Source organism: Mustelus asterias, chromosome 28 (assembly GCF_964213995.1).
Source record: "Mustelus asterias chromosome 28, sMusAst1.hap1.1, whole genome shotgun sequence".
NCBI classification, from domain to species: domain Eukaryota; kingdom Metazoa; phylum Chordata; class Chondrichthyes; order Carcharhiniformes; family Triakidae; genus Mustelus; species Mustelus asterias.
Genome location: NC_135828.1, coordinates 20,826,353 through 20,845,788, shown reverse-complemented (window position 1 = coordinate 20,845,788; position 19,436 = coordinate 20,826,353). Strand labels below are relative to the sequence as shown.

The 19,436-nt window shown below is 47.0% G+C and overlaps 1 protein-coding gene across 2 annotated transcripts in view; it reads left to right on the top strand.

The window, feature by feature from the left end:
• LOC144480301 (glutamine--fructose-6-phosphate aminotransferase [isomerizing] 1-like) overlaps nucleotides 1–19,436 on the top strand; it is an 82,500-nt gene that overhangs the window by 22,345 nt on the left and 40,719 nt on the right. For both annotated transcript variants that reach the window (XM_078199651.1, XM_078199650.1), the window contains exons 5-10: nucleotides 1,676–1,734; nucleotides 4,212–4,346; nucleotides 4,769–4,830; nucleotides 12,626–12,705; nucleotides 16,641–16,746; nucleotides 18,283–18,446. In XM_078199651.1, the coding sequence (XP_078055777.1) occupies nucleotides 1,676–1,734; nucleotides 4,212–4,346; nucleotides 4,769–4,830; nucleotides 12,626–12,705; nucleotides 16,641–16,746; nucleotides 18,283–18,446 (606 nt within the window). The remainder of the gene's footprint in view (nucleotides 1–1,675; nucleotides 1,735–4,211; nucleotides 4,347–4,768; nucleotides 4,831–12,625; nucleotides 12,706–16,640; nucleotides 16,747–18,282; nucleotides 18,447–19,436) is intronic.

The window sequence follows — 19,436 nt, the reverse complement described above, 5'->3', positions numbered from 1 at the left end:
TCAGGCCACAGATTGGATGTTATTTTTTGCTTGGGTCTCTGCAGTGTGAAATTTAGCCACAAGGTTACCAATGACACTAAAACAGTGACAGAACTTCCAAACAACAGGGTTCTTTTTTTTAAGTTTAAAGTTTATTTATTAGTGTCACAAGTAGGCTTACATTAACACTGCAATGAAGTTATTGTGAAAATCCCCTAGTCGCCACACTCCGGCGCCTGTTCAGGTTACACTGAGGGAGCATTTAGCACGGCCAATGCACCCTAACCAGCACGTCTTTTGGACTGTGGGAGGAAACTGGAGCATCCGGAGGAAATCCACGCAGCCACGGGGAGAATGTACAAACTCCACACAGACAGTGACCCAAGGCCGGGAATCGAACCTGGGTCCCTGGCACTGTGAGGCAGCAGTGCTAACCACTGTTGTGAAGTGCTTAGTGATGTACTAAGATTGTGACAGGCACTTTATTAATGCAAGTTATTCCTTTATGAGGTGCTTGCAATGAAAATATAGCGAGTTGTTGTGATCTGGAAAAGAAAGGGTGGAGAAGCGGATTCAATAGTGACCCTTGTAAAGGAATTGGATAGACAGTTGAAAGGAAAACCAGTGTATGGGAATAATTGGATAGCTCAAAGGGCTGGTACACGCACTCTGGCCTCCAGCTGTGGCTATGATTTTGACATGAGGCAATATGTGTATTTGGGCAGATGTTGCTACTGTAATATGGGCAACACGGCGGCACAGTGGTTAGCACTGCTGCCTCACAGCGCCAGGGACCCGAGTTCGATTCCAGCCCTGGGTCACTGTCTGTGTGGAGTCTGCACGTTCTCCCCATGTCTGCGTGGGTTTCCTCCGGGTGCTCCAGTTTCCTCCCACAGTCTAAAGTTGTGAAGGTTATGTGGATTGGCCATTGTAAATTGCCCCCTTAGTGTCCAAAGATGTGTAGGTTAGATGGATTAGCCATGCTAAATGTATGGGTCACAGGGATAAGGTGGGGGAGAGGGCCTGGGGAAGGTGTCAGAGAGAGTTGGAGGAGACCCGATGGGCTGAATGGCCTCCTTCTGCACTGTAGGGGTTCTATGATCCTAGTCCATTATATCCGTCAACAACGGGACTGCGCACTCTTACACACGCCCCAGTGCGGGGCAACTGACACATGATTGTCTTACCCAGATAAACCTCTGTGACGTAGCTGGGCAACTGGACAAAAAACTTGCTGAGTCACTTCCCACACAAAGGGGAGAGGCGATGGCCTAGTGGTATTCTATAATAAAAAATATCTGGAATTAAGAATCTACTGATGACCATGAAACCATTGTCGGAAAAACCCATCTCGTTCACTAATGTCCTTTAGGGAAGGAAATCTGCCGTCCTTACCCGGTCTGGCCTACATGTGACTCCAGAGCAATGCGGCGACTAGGGATGGGCAACAAATGCTGGCCAGCCCACAACGCCCATGTCCCATTAATTAATTAAAAAAAAAATAGGTTTGAGATATTCCCGGCTAGCCAAAGGGGGACATTCCCCAGAGAGCCATTGATTTCCTCGTTTCTCCTCTAGGACGGGGATGCCTTCAATTCCAGAAATTCCTGTCATGGGTTTTTGTCTATTTGACCCAGATCCCCAAGTTTAGTAGAAGTTTCTAAGTTTCTTTTTTCTGTTCATTTTTAAACTGCAGAATTTATCGTCATCCACAATGGGATCATTACAAACCATATGAATCTGCGTAGGTTCCTGGTAAGTGTTCAAAGCAACCTTACTTGGTTAAAGTATATCGCTGTCTGTTTTAATTTCTCTCCTGGGTGTGCATGAGATGTGACAAAAAGTTTTAAAAGCTAACTTAATGGCCAGAGATGTGAAAAGACTTCAATAAATCATATTTCATGTGGTTTCTACATCCTGATGGTGCAATGTTTTTCCAAATCCTTCCCTCTCCTGCACAGGACATTCCTCTATTGTCTGTGTCACCTGTGGGTTGCCATCCTGCAGTACTTGCATTCAGTGCCATTCACGCAGCTAGTCTCTCAAATTCGCAGGATATTCATAGACGTGCTTCAAAAACTCTTGTGTACGACACTCTCCACGATATTTAGCAACACTTGACATTGAAGAGGATGTGGGGATAAGGTTTCTAGTGAAAAATGGCATGAATATGATAAAGATATAAGAACATAAGAACTAGGAGCAGGAATAGGCCATCTGGCCCCTTGAGCCTGCTCTGTCATTCAATAAGATCATGGCTGATCTTTTTGTGGACTCAGCTCCACTTACCCACCCGCTCACCATAACCCTTAATTCCTTTACTGTTCAAAAATTTATCTGTCCTTGCCTTAAAAACATTCAATGAGGTAGCCTCAACTGCTTCACTGGGCAGGGAATTCCACAGATTCACAACCCTTTGTGTGAAGAAGTTCCTCCTCAACTCAGTCCTAAATCTGCTTCCCCTTATTTTGAGGCCATGCCCCCTAGTTCTAGTTTCACCCGCCAGTGGAAACAACTTCTCTGCTTCTATCTCATCTATTCCCTTCATAATCTTATATTTTTCTATAAGATCTCCCCTCATCCTTCTGAATTCCAATGAGTTTAGCCCCAGTCTACTCAGTCTCTCCTCATAAGCCAACCCTCTCAACTCCGGAATCAACCTAGTGAATCTCCTCTGCACCCCCTCCAGTGCCAGTATATCCTTTCTCAAGTAAGGAGACCAAAACTGTACACAGTACTCCAGATGTGGCCTCACCAGCACCTTATACAGCTGCAACATAACCTCGCTGTTTTTAAACTCCATCCCTGTAGCAATGAAGGACAAAATTCCATTTGCCTTCTTAATTACCTGCTGCACCTGCAAACTCCTTGAGATTCCTGCACAAGGATACCCAGGTCCCTCTGCACAGCAGCATGCTGCAATTTTTTACCATTTAAATAATAGTCCACCATAGTCCATATAGTCACCAGTTGGGCTGCTGTGTAGTCAGACTCCTGTGTGTATATAATATATATCAGGTAGGAAGATTTACATTGCTGTTTGTAACATGGGGGAGTGATTGATGTCCAAGATTCTCCGATACTTTGAAGTTACTTGACTCATTGAAACTAGAAGCAAGAATAGGCCATTCGGCCCTTCAAGCCTGCTCTGCCATTCCTTTTGATCATGGTAGATCATTGAATTCAATATCCCAATTCCCCCTTCCTCCCCATATCCCCTGATGCCTTTAGCCCCAAGAGCTATATCTAATTCTTGAAACCACACAATGTTTTGGCCTCAACTACATTCTGTGGCAATAAATTCCACAGCAATGTGGCACAGTGGTTAGGACTGCTGCCTCACAGCACCAGGGACCCAGGTTCGATTCCCGGCTCAGGTCACTGTCTATGTGGAGTCTGCACGTTCTCCCCATGTCTGTGTGGGTTTACTCCGGGTGCTCCGGTTTTCTTCCACATTCCAAAGATGTGCTGGTTAGGTTGATTGGCCATGCTAAATTCTCGCTCAGTGTACCCGAACAGGCGCCAGAACAGGGACCCAGGTTCGATTCCCGGCCTTGGGTCACTGTCTGTGTGGAGTTTGTACATTCTCCCCGTGGCTGCGTGGATTTCCTCCGGATGCTCCAGTTTCCTCCCACAGTCCAAAAGACGTGCTGGTTAGGGTGCATTGGCCGTGCTAAATGCTCCCTCAGTGTAACCTGAACAGGCGCCGGAGTGTGGCGACTAGGGGATTTTCACAGTAACTTCATTGCAGTGTTAATGTAAGCTTTACTTTAAAACATTCACCACCCTCTGGGTGAAGAAATTTCTCCTCACCTCAGTTCTAAAACTGAGTTCTCAAGCTATGACCCCTAGTTCTGGACTGCCCCACCATCGGGAGCATTCTCACTGAATCATAGAATCCCTACAGTGCAGGAGAAGGCTATTCAGCCCAGTGGCATGGTGGCACTGTGGTTAGCACTGCTGCCTCACAGCGCCAGGGAGCTGGGTTCGATTCCCGGCTTGGGTCACTGTGTGTGGAGTTTGCACGTTCTCCCCGTGTCTTGCGTGGGTTTCCTCCGGGTGCTCCGGTTTCCTCCCACACTCCAAAGATGTGCGGGTTAGTGGATTGGCCATGCTAAATTGCCCCTTAGTGTCAGGGGGATTAGCAGGGTGAATATATGTGGGGTTAGAGGGATTGGGCCTGGGTGGCTTTTGCTGTTGTGGTGAACTATTTCATGTGCTTTGACCTCCAGGAAAGCAAAGGCTATGAGTTTGAGTCGGAAACGGATACGGAATCTATTGCAAAGCTAGTCAAATACGTGTACGACAACAGCGAGAATGAGAACATCAGCTTCGCCACCTTGGTAGAGCGAGTCATCCAACAGCTGGTAAGCCGTTGTCTCTCAATCGGACAGAGAGGTTCTGTTTATTTGAGGCTAAACGTGGATTTATTGTGGGGTTGGGTTATCTTCTCTGCTCCGAAGAAGAAAGTTCCATCGAGGAGCAGGTACTCAATGTTGTGCCCTCAAATCCCATAGAATCCCTGCAGTGCAGAAAGAGGCCATTCGGCCCATCAAATCCGCATTGATTCTCTGACAAATTATCTCACCCAGGCCTACCACCCCCAGATGGAGAAATCTGATTAAAATCGGATGGAGAAATGTTTTGAAAGTAAAACTTTTGGCGCAAAGTCATTGAGCTTTCTTCCAGTGAAGATAATGAATTGAAGACTTTTGTTTACGTTCTCAGGCTTTGCTTTCACATGTGTTTTAATGCATTCTATTGAAAATATTGGTTTAAATTCTTGCAGGAAGGAGCATTTGCCTTAGTATTCAAGAGTGTCCACTTCCCTGGACAAGCTGTCTGCACCAGGTAAGATACGGCAACTCTTGGGCTTCAGAGGCAAATTTGCATGACTTTAAATAACTTGTTGAACGACAGCTGACATTTTTACATGAAATAGGAGCAGAAGATGCTGGAGACATTCAGCAGGGTGGGCAGAATCTGTCTGGAGAGAAAAGCAACAATGAATGTTTCAGGTCAAAAATCTCTCTCTATTCTGGGGGTGATGTGCCCTTGGGGTCAGTACTGATGTATCATAGAAACATAGAAAACTACAGCACAAAACAGGCCCTTCAGCCCCACAAGTTTTGCCGAACATATCCCTACCTTTTAGGCCTACCTATAACCCTCCATCCTATTAAGCTCCATGTACTCATCCAGGAGTCTCTTAAAAGACCCTATTGAGTTTGCCTCCACCACCACTGACGGCAGCCGATTCCACTCACCCACCACCCTCTGTGTGAAAAACTTCCCCCTAACCTTTCCCCTGTACCTACCCCCCAGCACCTTAAACCTGTGTCCTCTCGTAGCAGCCATTTACACCCTGAGAAAAAGCCTCTGAGAGTCCACCCAATCTATGCCTCTCAACATCTTATACACCTCTATTAGGTCTCCTCTTATCCTACGTCTCTCCAAGGAGAAAGGACCGAGCTCCCTCAGCCTATCCTCATAAGGCATGCCACTCAATCCAGGCAACATCCTTGTAAATCACCTCTGCACCCTTTCAATCTTTTCCACATCCTTCCTGTAATGTGGCGACCAGAACTGAGCACAGTACTCCAAGTGGGGTCTGACGAAAGTCTTATATAGCTGCATCATTATCTCCGGACTCTTGAACTCAATCCCTCGATTGATAAAGGCCAGCACACCATATGCCTTCTTAACCACCTCCTCCACCTGCGGGGCCGATTTTAGAGTCCTATGGACCCGGACCCCAAGATCCTTCTGATCCTCTACAGTACTAAGAGTATTTCCCTTTATATTGTACTCCTTCATCCCATTTGACCTGCCAAAATGGACCACTACGCATTTATCTGGGTTGAAGTCCATCTGCCACTTCTCCGCCTCGTCTTGCATCCTATCTATGTCCCTCTGTAACTTCTGACATCCCTCCAGACTATCCACAACCCCACCAACCTTTGTGTCGTCGGCAAACTTACCAACCCATCCCTCCACTTCCTCATCCAGGTCATTTATGAAAATGACAAACAGCAAGGGTCCCAGAACAGATCCCTGGGGCACACCACTGGTGACCGACCTCCATTTAGAAAAAGACCCATCTACAACCACTCTCTGCCTCCTTTGGGCAAGCCAGTTCTGGATCCACAGGGCAGCAGCCCCTTGGATCCCATGCCCTCTCACTTTTTCTAGAAACCTTGCTTGGGGGACCTTATCGAACGCCTTGCTAAAATCCATATAAACCACATCTACCGCTTTCCCTTCGTCAATGTGTTTAGTCACATTTTCGAAGAACTCCACCAGGCTCGTAAGGCACGATCTGCCTTTGACAAAGCCATGCTGAGCATCATCTTTCTAAACAGTGTGCAATTTGGGCAAACTTCAATATATTGCAATGGGAATCAAGGGGAAGACTCTCCGCTGATTGGAGATACAGCTGGCACAATGGAAGATGGTTGTGGTGGCTTGAGATCCATCATCTCAGCTCCAGGACATCACTGCAGGAGTTCCTCAAGGTGGTGTCAGCTCCTCAAGGTAGTGTCCAAGGCCCAACCATCTTCATGTGTTTTATCAATGATCTTCGTTCCATCGTAAGGTCAGAAGTGGGGATGTTTGCTGATGATTGCACAGTGTCCAGCACCATTCACAACTCTTCACATTTCCAAATGCAGCGAGAGCTGGACAATATCCAGGCTTGGGCTGACAACTGGCATGTAACATTCATGCTGTGAAAGTGCCAGGCAGTGACCATCTCCAACAAGAGAGAATCTAACCACTGACAATCAATGGCGTTACCATTGCTGAAACCTCCCCACTATCAACATCCTGGTGTTCACCATTGACCAGAAACTAAACATGGACTAGCCATATAAATACTGTGGCAGGTCAGAGGCTGGGAATTCTGTGGAGAGTAACTCGCCCCCTGACTTCCCAAAGCTTGTCCACCATCTACAAGGCACAAGTTAGGAGTGTCATGGAATACTCCCCACTTGCTGGATGAATGCAGCTCCAGCAACACTCTAAGCTCAACATCATCCAAGACAAAGCAACCCGGCTTGATTGGCACCCCATCCACAAACGTTCACTCCCTCCACCACCGACAAACACAGCCGCAGTGTGTACCATCTACAAGATGCACTACTGAAACTCAACAATCTCCATAGACAGCACCTTCCAAACCAATGACCACGACCATCTAGAAGGACAAGGGCAGCAGACACATGGGAACACCACCACCTGGAGATTCCTCTCTAAGTCACTCACCATCCTGACTTGGAAATTTATCGCCGTTCCCTCACTGTCGCTGGATCAAAATAAGGAAACTCCCTCCCTAAATGCACCACAGGGACTGCGGCAGTTCAAGAAGGCAGCTCACCACCACCTTCTCGAGCAATTAGGAATGAGCAATAAACGCAAGCCTAGCCAGCGATGCCCATGTCCCATAAATGAATAAAAATAAAGATATTGGGTGGAATTTTACGAGAATGATTCTAAGTGTTCAGCTAGCGTGAAAATGGGTGAGTTGCAGATCCGTTTTTTGGGTGAGTTTTCACGCCTAACCCTGTGCACATAGTGCATGGGAAAATGGTCTAGATCACCCCCTCCTCACCCCGAGCAGGGCCAAGATGCCTGATGGGCATTACTGAGGTGCCAGGCTTGTCCTCAGCCTCCCTGTGCGCCCGTCGATGGCCTCCGGTTCCACCGGTGAGGCCAACACGACTGTTCATGGGGAGCAGGTATTTTCCCCACCACAGTGAACCTCTCCTTGCGAGGCCATAAAGGCAAGTGGAGCCCGGACGATTGAGCGCCAGGCTCACTAAAGACATGGAAGTAAACATTTAAATAAATGAATTTATTCAGCCTCTCGCCCATTTTGTGCCGGAAGTCCGGTTCTGGTAAGATCGCAAGAGCCGAGGGATCGGGCGCAATCCTGATTTCTCGGCGCTCGTGGAATTTTACCGGTTCACTCCGCCCATCCGGTAAAATTCCATCCACTGAGTCAATTCGGCATGTCTGCCTGTCCCATTGAGCCTACACCGACAACAATCCCACTCTGCTCATCCCCCTAACCTACACATCTTTGGACACTAAAGGGCAATTTAGCATGGCCAATCCACCCAACCTACACATCTTTGGACACTAAGGGGCAATTTAGCATGGCCAAACCACCCACACATCTTTGGACTGGTCTCCATCCCTCATTTGTGCCTCTCTTTGTGCTCCTTCTGGGCTTATGCGAGTGAGAATGCAGGAAATTTATTTGCGAATGGGTCTGAACGGGATAGCGAGCCAGCTCATTGCGCACGTTCAGATTTCAGAGCAAGTTGACTTCCCAGCCCACTCTTGAATATCTGGATTTTACTCAATGGTGGCCTTTCTTGCCAGAATGTGTGTGTGTATCTGTTGGCAAATCGACAGGAACTCAGCAGAGTCTGCCCCCTGTGTATCTCCACATAACCCGCCACTCTGTGTTTACCCTTGTGGTCGCTGTGTATGTTTATGTTGTGTAGGTATGAGCAAGATAAACTGATGTCCCGAAAGCCAACTGAGGTCTTGCAAGGTTTGCTGAAAGGCACCTCACAGTTACCGGAGCATTCTCAGGAAGCAGCCGAAGGCCTTAAAATTATTTTAGTAATTTTGTTCGGCTTTCAGTCTTTTTGAAACCCATCCCAACAATCCCTCAGTCTGGGATTTATTTCCAAAAAAAAACCCCTGGTGCAGTAGGACTTGGTTTTCGATTTAGCTCAGAGCTTCCTTAGATTCTGGGATATTTTCCTTCCAATTTTTGTTGCTTGTTGTGAAATTATTCACTTTTTTTACAATGGGGTGAGGTATAATTTTATTGTTTCTTGAAGTTCTTGAAAGCTTTCAACTCATTCTTGGACTGTGGGCCTTGCTGGTGAGGCCGGTTCTTATCGTTCATCAGTAATTGTTTTGGAAGGAGTTGTTGGTGAGCTTCAGCCTTGAACTACTGAGGACTATCTGATGTAGGTACCCCCACACACCATTGTTGAATCAAAATCCTCCAACTCTAACCCCAACAGAAAATTCCCCTCCAACTCGATTTTCATGTTTGACAACACCACTGTAGTGGGTCGGATCTCAAACAATGACGAGACGGAGTACAGGAATGAGAGAGAGAATCTGGTGAACTGGTGCGGCAACAATAATCTCTCCCTCCCATGTCAACAAAACGAAGGAGATTGTCATCGACTTCAGGAGTGGAGAACATTGCCCCTGTCAACATCAATGAGGACGAAGTAGAAAGGGTGGGAGGGCTTCAAGTTCTTGGATGTCCAAATCAGCAACAACCTGTCCTGGTCCCCCCATGCCGACACTATAGTGAAGAAGGCCTCTACTTTCTCAGAAGACTAAGGAAATTTGGTATGTCTGCTACAACTCTCTCCAACCTTTACAGATGCACCATAGAAAGCATTCTTTCTGGTATGACTCCTGCTCTGCCCAAGACCGCAAGAAACTACTGAGGGTCGTGAATGAAGCCCAGTCCATCATGCAAACCAACCTCCCATCCATTGACTCTGTCTACACTTCCCGCTGCCTCGGAAAAGCAGCCAGCATAATCAATTACCCCCACGCACCCCGGACATTCTCTCTTCCACCACCTTCCGTCGGGAAAAAGATACAAAAGTCTGAGGTCACGTACCAACCGACTCAAGAACAGCTTCTTCCCTGCTGTCATCAGACTTTTGAATGGACCTACCTCGCATTAAGCTGATCTTTCTCTACACCCTAGCTATGACTGTTACACTACATTCTGCCCTCTCTCCTTCCCTTCTCTATGAACAGTATGCTTTGTCTGCATAGTATGCAAAAACCAATACTTTTCACTGTATATTAATACATGTGACAATAATAAATCAATAATAATCTATGAAGGAAGGGCTCAGGAATAGGGCCTCTTGATCAGACACTTTGAAGTAGTATTAATCGCACTGGAGGAGGTACAGAGGAGATTCACCAGAATGCTGCCTAGGATGGAGCATTTAAGTTATAAAGAGAGGTTGGGAAGGCTTGGGTTGTTTTTGTTGGAGTAGAGAAGATTGAGTGGTGACCTGATTGAGGTGTTCAAGATTATGAGGCACATGGACAGATGGATAAGGAACTGACCCTTAGTGGAAGGGTCAGTTATGAGGGGACATGGGTTCAAGGTGAGGGATTGGAGGTTTAAGGGGGATGTGAGGGTGGTGACGGTCTGGAATGTGCTGCCTGGGAGGGTGGTGGAGGTGGGATGCCTCACGTATATTTTTTAAAAGTGCCTGGATGAATGCTTGGCACATCATAACATTCGGGGCTATGGGCCAAGTGCTAGCAAATGGGATTAGGTGGGAGTTTGGGTGTTTCTAATGTATCAATGCAGACTCGATGGGCCGAAGGGCTTCTTCTGCGCTGTATGATTCTATGATTACTCACTGTAATAATTCCCTCCCCTTCAGCCACCCTCCCCACAGGCCCCGGGAAGTCTTGGCACACTTGCCTCCATTCTGGTCCTTCCTCCAATGTTGCTGGTCGAACCAGCTGCAGTACCAGCGTTGGCCACCGTTTCTGGTGGCGCTGCCAGACTGGCGAGAGGGTGGAGGGTGATTCTCTGACCTCCAGAGGGATGGAAGCCCCACTCGCTGGCAGTCAGGGAGTCAGTCAGTTGCCCGATGGACGTGCAGTTGTACTGGGGCACCCAAAAAGTGGCTTCAGTGGGATTGCCACTAGCTTGCATTCCTCCCCCTCCCACCCCCCCCCCCCCCCCCCAAACCCCACCTGTCACCTGCCCACCAGCCTAAAAATTGAGAGTGTGAGAAAAGGCCCTTAAGTGACCATTCCTCATCAAACCCCAAATGTAGGGGTTTATAGCAGATGTGTTTACAATTTAAAATCACATACTTTATTTGATTTATCCTTGTTACATGTATTAGGATACAGTGAAAAGTATTATTTCTTGCATGCTATACAGACAAAACATACTGTTCATAGAGTACATGGGGGAGAAGGAAAGGAGAGGGAGCAGAATATCGTATTTTAAAGTTTAGTTTGTTTATTAATGTCACAAGTAGGCTTACATTAACACTGCAATGAAGTTACTGTGAAAATCCCCTAGTCACCAAGATCCAGCGCCTGTTCGGGTACACTGAGGGAGAATGTTTAGCACGGCCAATGCACCTAACCAGCGCGTCTTTCGGACTGTGGGAGGAAACCGGAGCACCCGGAGGAAACTCACGCAGACATGGGGACAATGTGCATACTCCGCGCAGACAGGGAATTGAAGTCGGGTCCCTGGTGCTGTGAGGCAGCAGTGCTAATCCCTTTGCCACCGTGCTGTCCTAGCTAGAGTGTAGCAAAAGATCACCTTAATATATGGTAGGTCCATTCAAGGTCTGGTGACAGCAGGGAAGAAACTGTTCTTGAGTCGGTTGGTATGCAATCTCAGACTTTTGTATCTTTTTCCCGACGGTAGATGAGAGAATGTCCGGGGTGCGTGGGGTCCTTGATTATGCTGGCTACTTTTCCGAGGCAGCGGGAAGTGTAGACAGTCAGTGGATGGGAGGCTGGTTTGCGTGATGGACTGGGCTTCATTCACAACCCTTTGTAGTTTCTTGCGGTCTTGGTCAGAGCAGGAGCCATACCAAGCTGTGATACAACCAGGAAGAATGCTTTCTATGGTGCATCTGTAAAGGTTGGTGAGACAAGTCAAACCGTGAAAATTAGCATCCAGATTGTCCTTCAAGCCCTGGAATTTTAGCATTTAGAGTGTCCCAAGTGGGCATGAGTAGGTTCCCTCGAATAGTTAGTACAATGTAGTTGCAAATGACTTGTTAAATGTCCCTTTTGGAAACAAAATGCAACACATCTTCAACATGCTTGTCTGTAAGTCAGAAGTTTCTGGCTTCAAATTCCCAATGCGCAGACTTGGGCACAATGTCTGGGCTGATTCTTCATTGCAGTGCTGAGGGACTGCTCGTGCTGTCATCTTCCAAATAAAATGTGAAGCCAACGTCCTGTCCACTCACTCGGGTGGACGTGGAAGATCATCAATGTACTTCATTGGCTATGAAGTGCTAATCGGTTTTTAATTAGTAGCGGGATGAAGGGTTATTGGGAATGGGCAGGAAAATGGAGATGAGGCCGATAGAAGTTTATTAAATTATGAGGGGTATAGATAGGGTGAACAGGGCAGAAATGACAATTACAAAGGGGCACAAGTTCAAGATAAGGGGGGGGGGAAAGGTTCAGTGGAGATGTGCGGGGGAAGTTTTTTACACAGGGTGGTGGGGGCCTGGAATGCACTGCCAAGTGAGGTGGTTGAGGCAGATACATTAGCGACATTTAAGACTTATCTGGATAGGCACATGAACAGACGGGGAATAGAGGGATGCAGACGGATAGGACAATGTGATCAGTGCAGGTTTGGAGGGCCGAAGGACCTGTTCCTGTGCTGTACTGTTCTTTGTTCTTCTTTGAGATGAGATCAGCCATGGTCGAATTGAATGGCAGAGCAGACTCGAGGGGCCGAATTGCCTTCTCCTGCTCCTAGTTCTTATGAGATATCTCGAGATGATGCAATGCTTCCTTGCACCTTACAAAAATGTCGGTATTCGTGGGAATACTTATACCGTATGCTTTTCTTTTAATTTAGACGGGGAAGTCCTCTGATGATTGGTGTAAGGAGCAATCACAAACTCTCTACAGACCACATACCAGTTCTGTATCGTACGTGTAAGTAACGGTGGAGCTAAGGGCAGAGGGGTTAATGTTCCATCTGAGATGGTTGGTACCTAAAGCAATTCTATTATTCTTCATTGACTCGCTATAATGTGGTCAGCACCTGTTGGGCCAGAGGTGTCACTTGAATCCAAATGGATCTTAACAAGTTTCAATTGTCTGGAGGAAGGGAATGGCTTGTAAAGATGAGAACATCTTGCAGTGAACCTAATTACAATGCAAATCAAATGCACATGGATAAGCTCAATAACAAAGTAAAGGTTAGGTGATTTTGTTTTTGAGTGCCAGTTTGAGATTCACCTTGAACTGCAAACCCAACATAGTGAGGCAGAGATGCTGTAAGGGCATCCTTTTGCCCTTCGTCAGCCCAGCCGAGACATCTATGCCTTCATTATAAAGTTGTTCGATAATTAGACATTTTAGGTCCTTTTCACCTATTAATGTTGTGCCGATTAACATGTCCCCCTGGTTCCTGTCAGTCTTCCAGTGGGTGGGTGGAGGTGTTTGGATTCTGCTATCGTTACCACCCTCCCCAGTCAAGGTATATTTACTCAATTGCAGTTATTGTCAGCCTAACTCCTCAACCCAAATGAATTTTACATCTTCCTAAGAGCTTAAATCAGCTGTAGAAAATGCTGGAGAAGCTCAGGAGGTCTGACAGCATCTGTGGAGAGAGAATAGAGCCAATGTTTTGAGCTAGGATGTCATCCAGACTCGAAACGTTGGCTCTATTCTCTCTCAGTAAGAGTTTTAACAACACCAGGTTAAAGTCCAACAGATTTATTTGGTAGCAAATGCCATTAGCTTTCGGAGCGCTGCTCCTTCGTCAGATGGAGTGGATATCTGCTCATAAACAAGGCATACAGAGACACAAACTCAAGTTACAGAATACTGATTAGAATGTGAATCTTTACAGCTAATCAAGTCTTAAAGACTTGATCAGCTGTAAAGATTCGCATTCTAATCAGTATTCTGTAACTTGAGTTTGTGTCTCTGTATGCCTTGTTTATGATGTGGAGATGCCAGCGTTGGACTGGGGTAAACACAGTAAGAAGTTTAACAACACCAGGTTAAAGTCCAACGTAACCTGGGGTTGTTAAACTTCTTGCTGTGTTTGCCTTGTTTATGAGCAGATATCCATTCCATCTGACGAAGGAGCAGCGCTCCGAAAGCTAATGGTATTTGCTACCAAATGAACCTGTTGGACTTTAACCTGGTGTTGTTAAAACTCTTACTGTGTTCACCCCGGTCCAACGCCGGCATCTCCACGTCTATTCTCTCTCCACTGATGCTGCCAGGCCTGCTGAGCTTTTCCAACATTTTCTGTTTTTGATTCAGATTCCAGGATCCGCAGCATTTTGCCTTTACCTTAAATGAACTAAGCTAGCTATTGATGTAGCCTTAAGATAAAATATCCTGTCTTCAGACTAAACAAAGATATCTCAGCATAAAACATGCACAGTATCTTATCGCAGTATCTTATGGGCAGCATGGTGGCACAGTGGTTAGCACTGCTGCCTCACAGTGCCAGGGACCCGGGTTCCATTCCCAATTTTCCTATGTGGAGTCTGCATGCATTTCCTCCGGGTGCTCCGGTTTCCTCCCACAGTCCAAAGATGTGCGGGTTAGGTGGATTGGCCATGCTAAATTGCCCCTTAGTGTCGGGGGAACCAGCTAGGGTAAGTGCATGGGGTTGTGGGGGTAGGGCCTGGGTGGGATTGTGGTCGGGGCAGACTCGATGGGCTGAATGGCCGCCTCCTGCACTGTAGGGATTCTAAATATCTCTTCTATTAGAGAGTAACCTCCCTCAGAACTTAGAATCTTATATTTGAGGATTGATGAAGGTTAGGGTCCATGGGGTTACAAACTGAGACTATCACCTCTTTTAATGGTTTGATTTGATTTGATTTATTATTGTCACATGTATTAGTATACAGTGAAAAGTATTGTTTCTTGCGCGCTATGCAGACAAAACATACCGTTCATAGAGAAGGAAAGGAGAGAGTGCAGAATGTAGTGTTACAGTCATAGCTAGGGTTTAGAGAAAGATCAACTTGGGTAGGTCCTTTCAAACGTCTGATGGCAGCAGGGAAGAAGGTGTTCATGAGTCGGTTGGTACGTGACCTCAGACTTTTGTATCTTTTTCCCGATGGAAGAGAGAATGTCTGGGGTGCGTGGGGTCCTTGATTATATAAGTTAATTTATTAATGTCACAAGTAGGCTTACATTAACACTGCAATGAAGTTACTGTGAAAATCCCCTAGTCGCCACACTCCAGTGCCTGTTCAGCTACAATGAGCGAGAATTTAGCACAGCCAATGCACCCTAACCAGTCTTTCGGACTGGGGGAGGAAACCGGAGCACCCGGAGGAAACCCACGCAGACACGGGGAGAACCTGCAAACTCTACACAGACAGGCACCCAAGTCGGGAACCAAACCTGGGTGCCTGGCGCTGTGAGGCAGCAGTGCTAACCACTGTGCCACCGTGGAATTGAGGAGTTATGCTGGCTGCTTTTCCGAGGCAGCAGGAAGTGTAGACGGAGTCAATGGGTGGGAGGCTGGTTTGAGTGATGGACTGGGCTTCATTCATGACGCTTTGTAGATTCTTGCGGTCTTGGTCAGAGCAGGAGCCACACCAAGCTGTGATACATCCGGAATGGATGCTTTCTATGGTGCATCTGCTACGGTTACTTTACAATACTTTACCATGAACTTACATCTCGGGTGCATTAAACTTTTGAATATTAGAGCAAGATAAACTAATTAATCTAAATATAGCAAAACTCAAAAGAGAAAACGCTGGAAAATCTCAGCGGGTCTGGCAGCATCTGTAAGGAGAGAAAAGAGCTGACGTTTCAAGTCCAGATGACCCTTCGTCAAAGCTAAAAGGCAGAGAAAGTGGGAGATATTTATACTGCAGGGGGAGGGAATGAAAGATGAATCATAGCCACAGAAACCAGGGGGAAAGACTGCTAATGGCTGTTCACAGAGAGAATAAAGGATGTGAATGGCCAAACGGCAGAAGCTGTAAGCTGTGACAGATGGAGATGTTGGGTCAAAAGTCCCAAATCCACTTAGAGAGTGAGAATCGGATATTCAAAGAAATAACAAACTAATTTTATATTTCCGGTCAAAAGTATAAGGCGTAGTTTATGCCTTTGCCTCAAATATAAGGAAAGCTATCAGTTCATTCCTGCAGAATCCGGCTGATTTGTTTATCCAAGTTTGCACTGTAAAACAAAGAACAATACAGCACAGGAACAGGCCCTTCGGCCCTCCAAGCCCGTGCCGCTCCCTGGTCCAAACTAGACCATTCTTTTGTATCCCTCCATTCCCACTCCGTTCATGTGGCTATCTAGATAAGTCTTAAACGTTCCCAGTGTGTCTGCCTCCACCACCTTGCCCGGCAGCGCAAGAAAATCTATTGTGTTTGAATAACATGACCAGTGTCTGTTTTACTGTCAGAGCTCTCTGTCTGAGTAATTCTTTAGAAGCAAAACAACGTGTTATTTTCTAATAAAAAAGAGGCGCAATGCTATCAGTTTGTTTGCTGTTGGAAAATCCTGTTCTCAAGGTGTTTGTAAGAAGTCTCTCAACACCAGGTTAAAGTCCAACAGGTTTATTTAGAACCACAAGCTTTTTCACTCACCTGATGAAGAAGCAGCGCTCTGAAAGCTCCTGATTCCAAATAAAGCTGTTGGACTTTAACCTGGTGTTGTGAGACTTCTTACTGTGACCACCCCAGTCCAACACCGGCATCTCCACATCTTTGCGTTTGTGTATGAGAGAGTGAAACCATGAGTTTCTCGAGGGATCTTTTGGCTGCATTTGATTTGTGTTCAATTTCTAAACCTTTCGTATACTGAAGGGCAACCCAGGTAACCCTCCCATGAGTTTTGATGGTTAATTATCTGAATGGTTTTTCCAGGTAAAGGAGTGAAGGCAAACTGTCCGGTCTCTCGCACTGATGGGACCTCTTTGTACCCAGTTGGGGAAGAGAAGTCAGTGGAATACTACTTTGCGTCAGATGCCAGGTAAATCTTCTGAGATTCTTCTGAAATGTACTGTTTTGGTTTAAACTGGTATTGACGAGATGGAGACTTGTGAGCAAGGCATGTTTCCAAGATAAGTGACTGTTAAGTGGGCTGCCAAAGCATGTCCTGGTAAGATTTCCCCCTTTTGTGGGTCTCTTGTGCAGTTGCTCTTAGGATGGCACAGTGGTTAGCACTGCTGCCTCTCAGCGCCAGGGACCGGAGTTCAATTCCCGGTTCGGGTCACTGTCTGTGCAGAGTTTGCACGTTCTCCCCGTGTCTGCGTGAGTTTCCCCCGGGTGCTCCGGTTTCCTCCCACAGTCCGAAAGACGTGCTGCTTAGGTGCTAAATTCTCCTGAACAGGCGCCAGAGTGTGGATGAAATATACCCCACCACAAATAGCCTTGAGACAAAACACTCCGAGGCCTTGTTCATCGTCGCCGGGGACTTCAATCAGGCCAAACGCGAGTGTCCTACCAAGATACCACTGACACGTCGCCTGTTCCACCAGGGGCCCAAACATTCTAGACCACTGCTACATTGTATCTGATAAAGAGAAATGTTCAGGGAAAGTAACAAAAAGTAACCTCAATTTTTAAAAAAATGTCCTGATGCTTTTTCTCCAGGGCCGCACACAGCAGTGTCATAGAATCCATACAGTGCAGAAGAGGGCCATTCGGCCCATCGAGTCTGCACCAACTCTCTGACAGAGCATCCCACCAAGGCCCTCTCCCCTGCCCTACCTGTAACTCCACACATTCACCATGGCCAATCCTAACCTGCACATCGTTGGACACTAAGGGGCAATTTAACACGGCCAATCCATCTAACCTGCACATCTTTGGGCAACAAGGAGCAACGTAGCATGACCAATCCGCCTAACCTGCACATCTTCGGACACTAAGGAGTAATTTAGCATGGCCAATCCACCTAACCGATACATCTTTGGACCATGGGAGGAAACCCAGAGGAAACGTATGCAGACATGGGGAGAACGTGTAAACTCCACGCAGACGGTCACCTGAGGCCGGAACTGAACCTGGGTCCTTGGCGCTGTGGGGCAGCAGTGCTAACCGCTGTGCTGCCTGGAGATTGATTTTCAATTCCAGGAGACTTCAGGCCGATACTGGAGGCCCTACACGCCAAAACGTAACAGCACCAGTGATAATTGGGTCAATTAATAAAGAACGATTAGGAGTGAAAATTGCTGATTTCTACATTTTTCCTCATGAAATTAATTTAGTTTAACCTGTTGTCAGTCCTGGATCCTGAACGTTGGGAGGGTCAGCAAGAGGGAAGGAGGGAATTCTGCAGAAAGATAAACCGACGCAGAATTGAGACATTTCATGGGCTGAGAGGCAGAAGTTACTGGGGTTTTTTTTAGCTTATTTATGAGTAGATTGTGTTGATGTTCGGTGCTGGGTGGATGGGATTTTCTCAGTCTGGATACTCGTTTTCGGAGTATTGTTTATCCACGGGTTGGCCCTGGGTTTGTTCCCGAGCGGGCAGGTTGACGCCCTGTGGTTTGATTTTACCCAGTGCCCTCATCGAGCACACCAACCAAGTGATCTTCCTGGAAGATGATGATGTGGCAGCGGTGGTCACGGGCTGCCTATCCATTCACCGGGTTGAGCGTACAGCCAGTGACTGCCCGGCGCGTGGTATCCAGACCCTGCAAATGGAGCTGCAACAGATGATGAAAGGTAAAGGGGTGCTGGGTGGAGGGTGCAGTTGGGGGCAGAATCTGCCACTGGCTGAGATGGGAGTTGACACTTCTGAGCAGAATTTTCCCGTCCTGCCCACCACGGGAATCGTGGTATGGGGGGGGGGGGGGGAGGGGGGGGGGGGGGGAGGAACATTAAATGGTCAGTTGACCTCGGGTGGAATTTTCCGGTCTTGGGGTGAGCGCGGCTGGAAAATCCCGCCCTACTGACGATCGGTGTTCCTTCGCCATCCCGTCCGCTGGCTACATACCTCACCGGATGCCCCGGCCTCACTTCAGAAGAGTATCCTCTTGAGTCGATGGTGGGCGTGTTTCCATTTCCCCGTGCCAACTGTTTCAAGGACTCCCAGCGCAATTGTACCAAAGGGGCGGCTTCGATAATCCTCGGGATGAACTAGGGGCAGGAGTTGGCCAATCAGCTTCTCAAGTCTCCTTCGCCATTTGATAGGATCATGGCCTTAACTCCACTTTCCTTCCTGCTACCTATAACTTTTAACTTCCTTGTCGTTCAGGGGTCTAATTAAATCAACATACAAATTAAGAAGGAATGCATTAGGTACTACCACCTAACCTACATATCCTGGGACACTAAGGAGCAATATAGCATGACCAATCCACCTTACCTATTTTGATTTGATTTATAACTTGTCACGTCTTGGGATAAAGTGAAAATATTGTTTCTTGCCTGGTTATTGGTGGCACAGTGGTTCGCACTGCTGCCTCACAGCGCCAGGGACAGAGGTTCGATTCCCGGCTTGGGTCACTGTCTGTGCAGAGTCTGCACGTTCTCCCCATGTCTGCGTGGGTTTCCTCCCACAGTCTGAAAGATGTGCTGGTTAGGTGCATTGACCATGCTAAATTCTCCCTCCGTGTACCCGAACAAGCGACTAGGGGATTTTCACAGTAACTTCATTGCGGTGTTAATGTAAGTCTATGTGTTAATAGAAGCCGATATTTGTCCCTCAGTCGA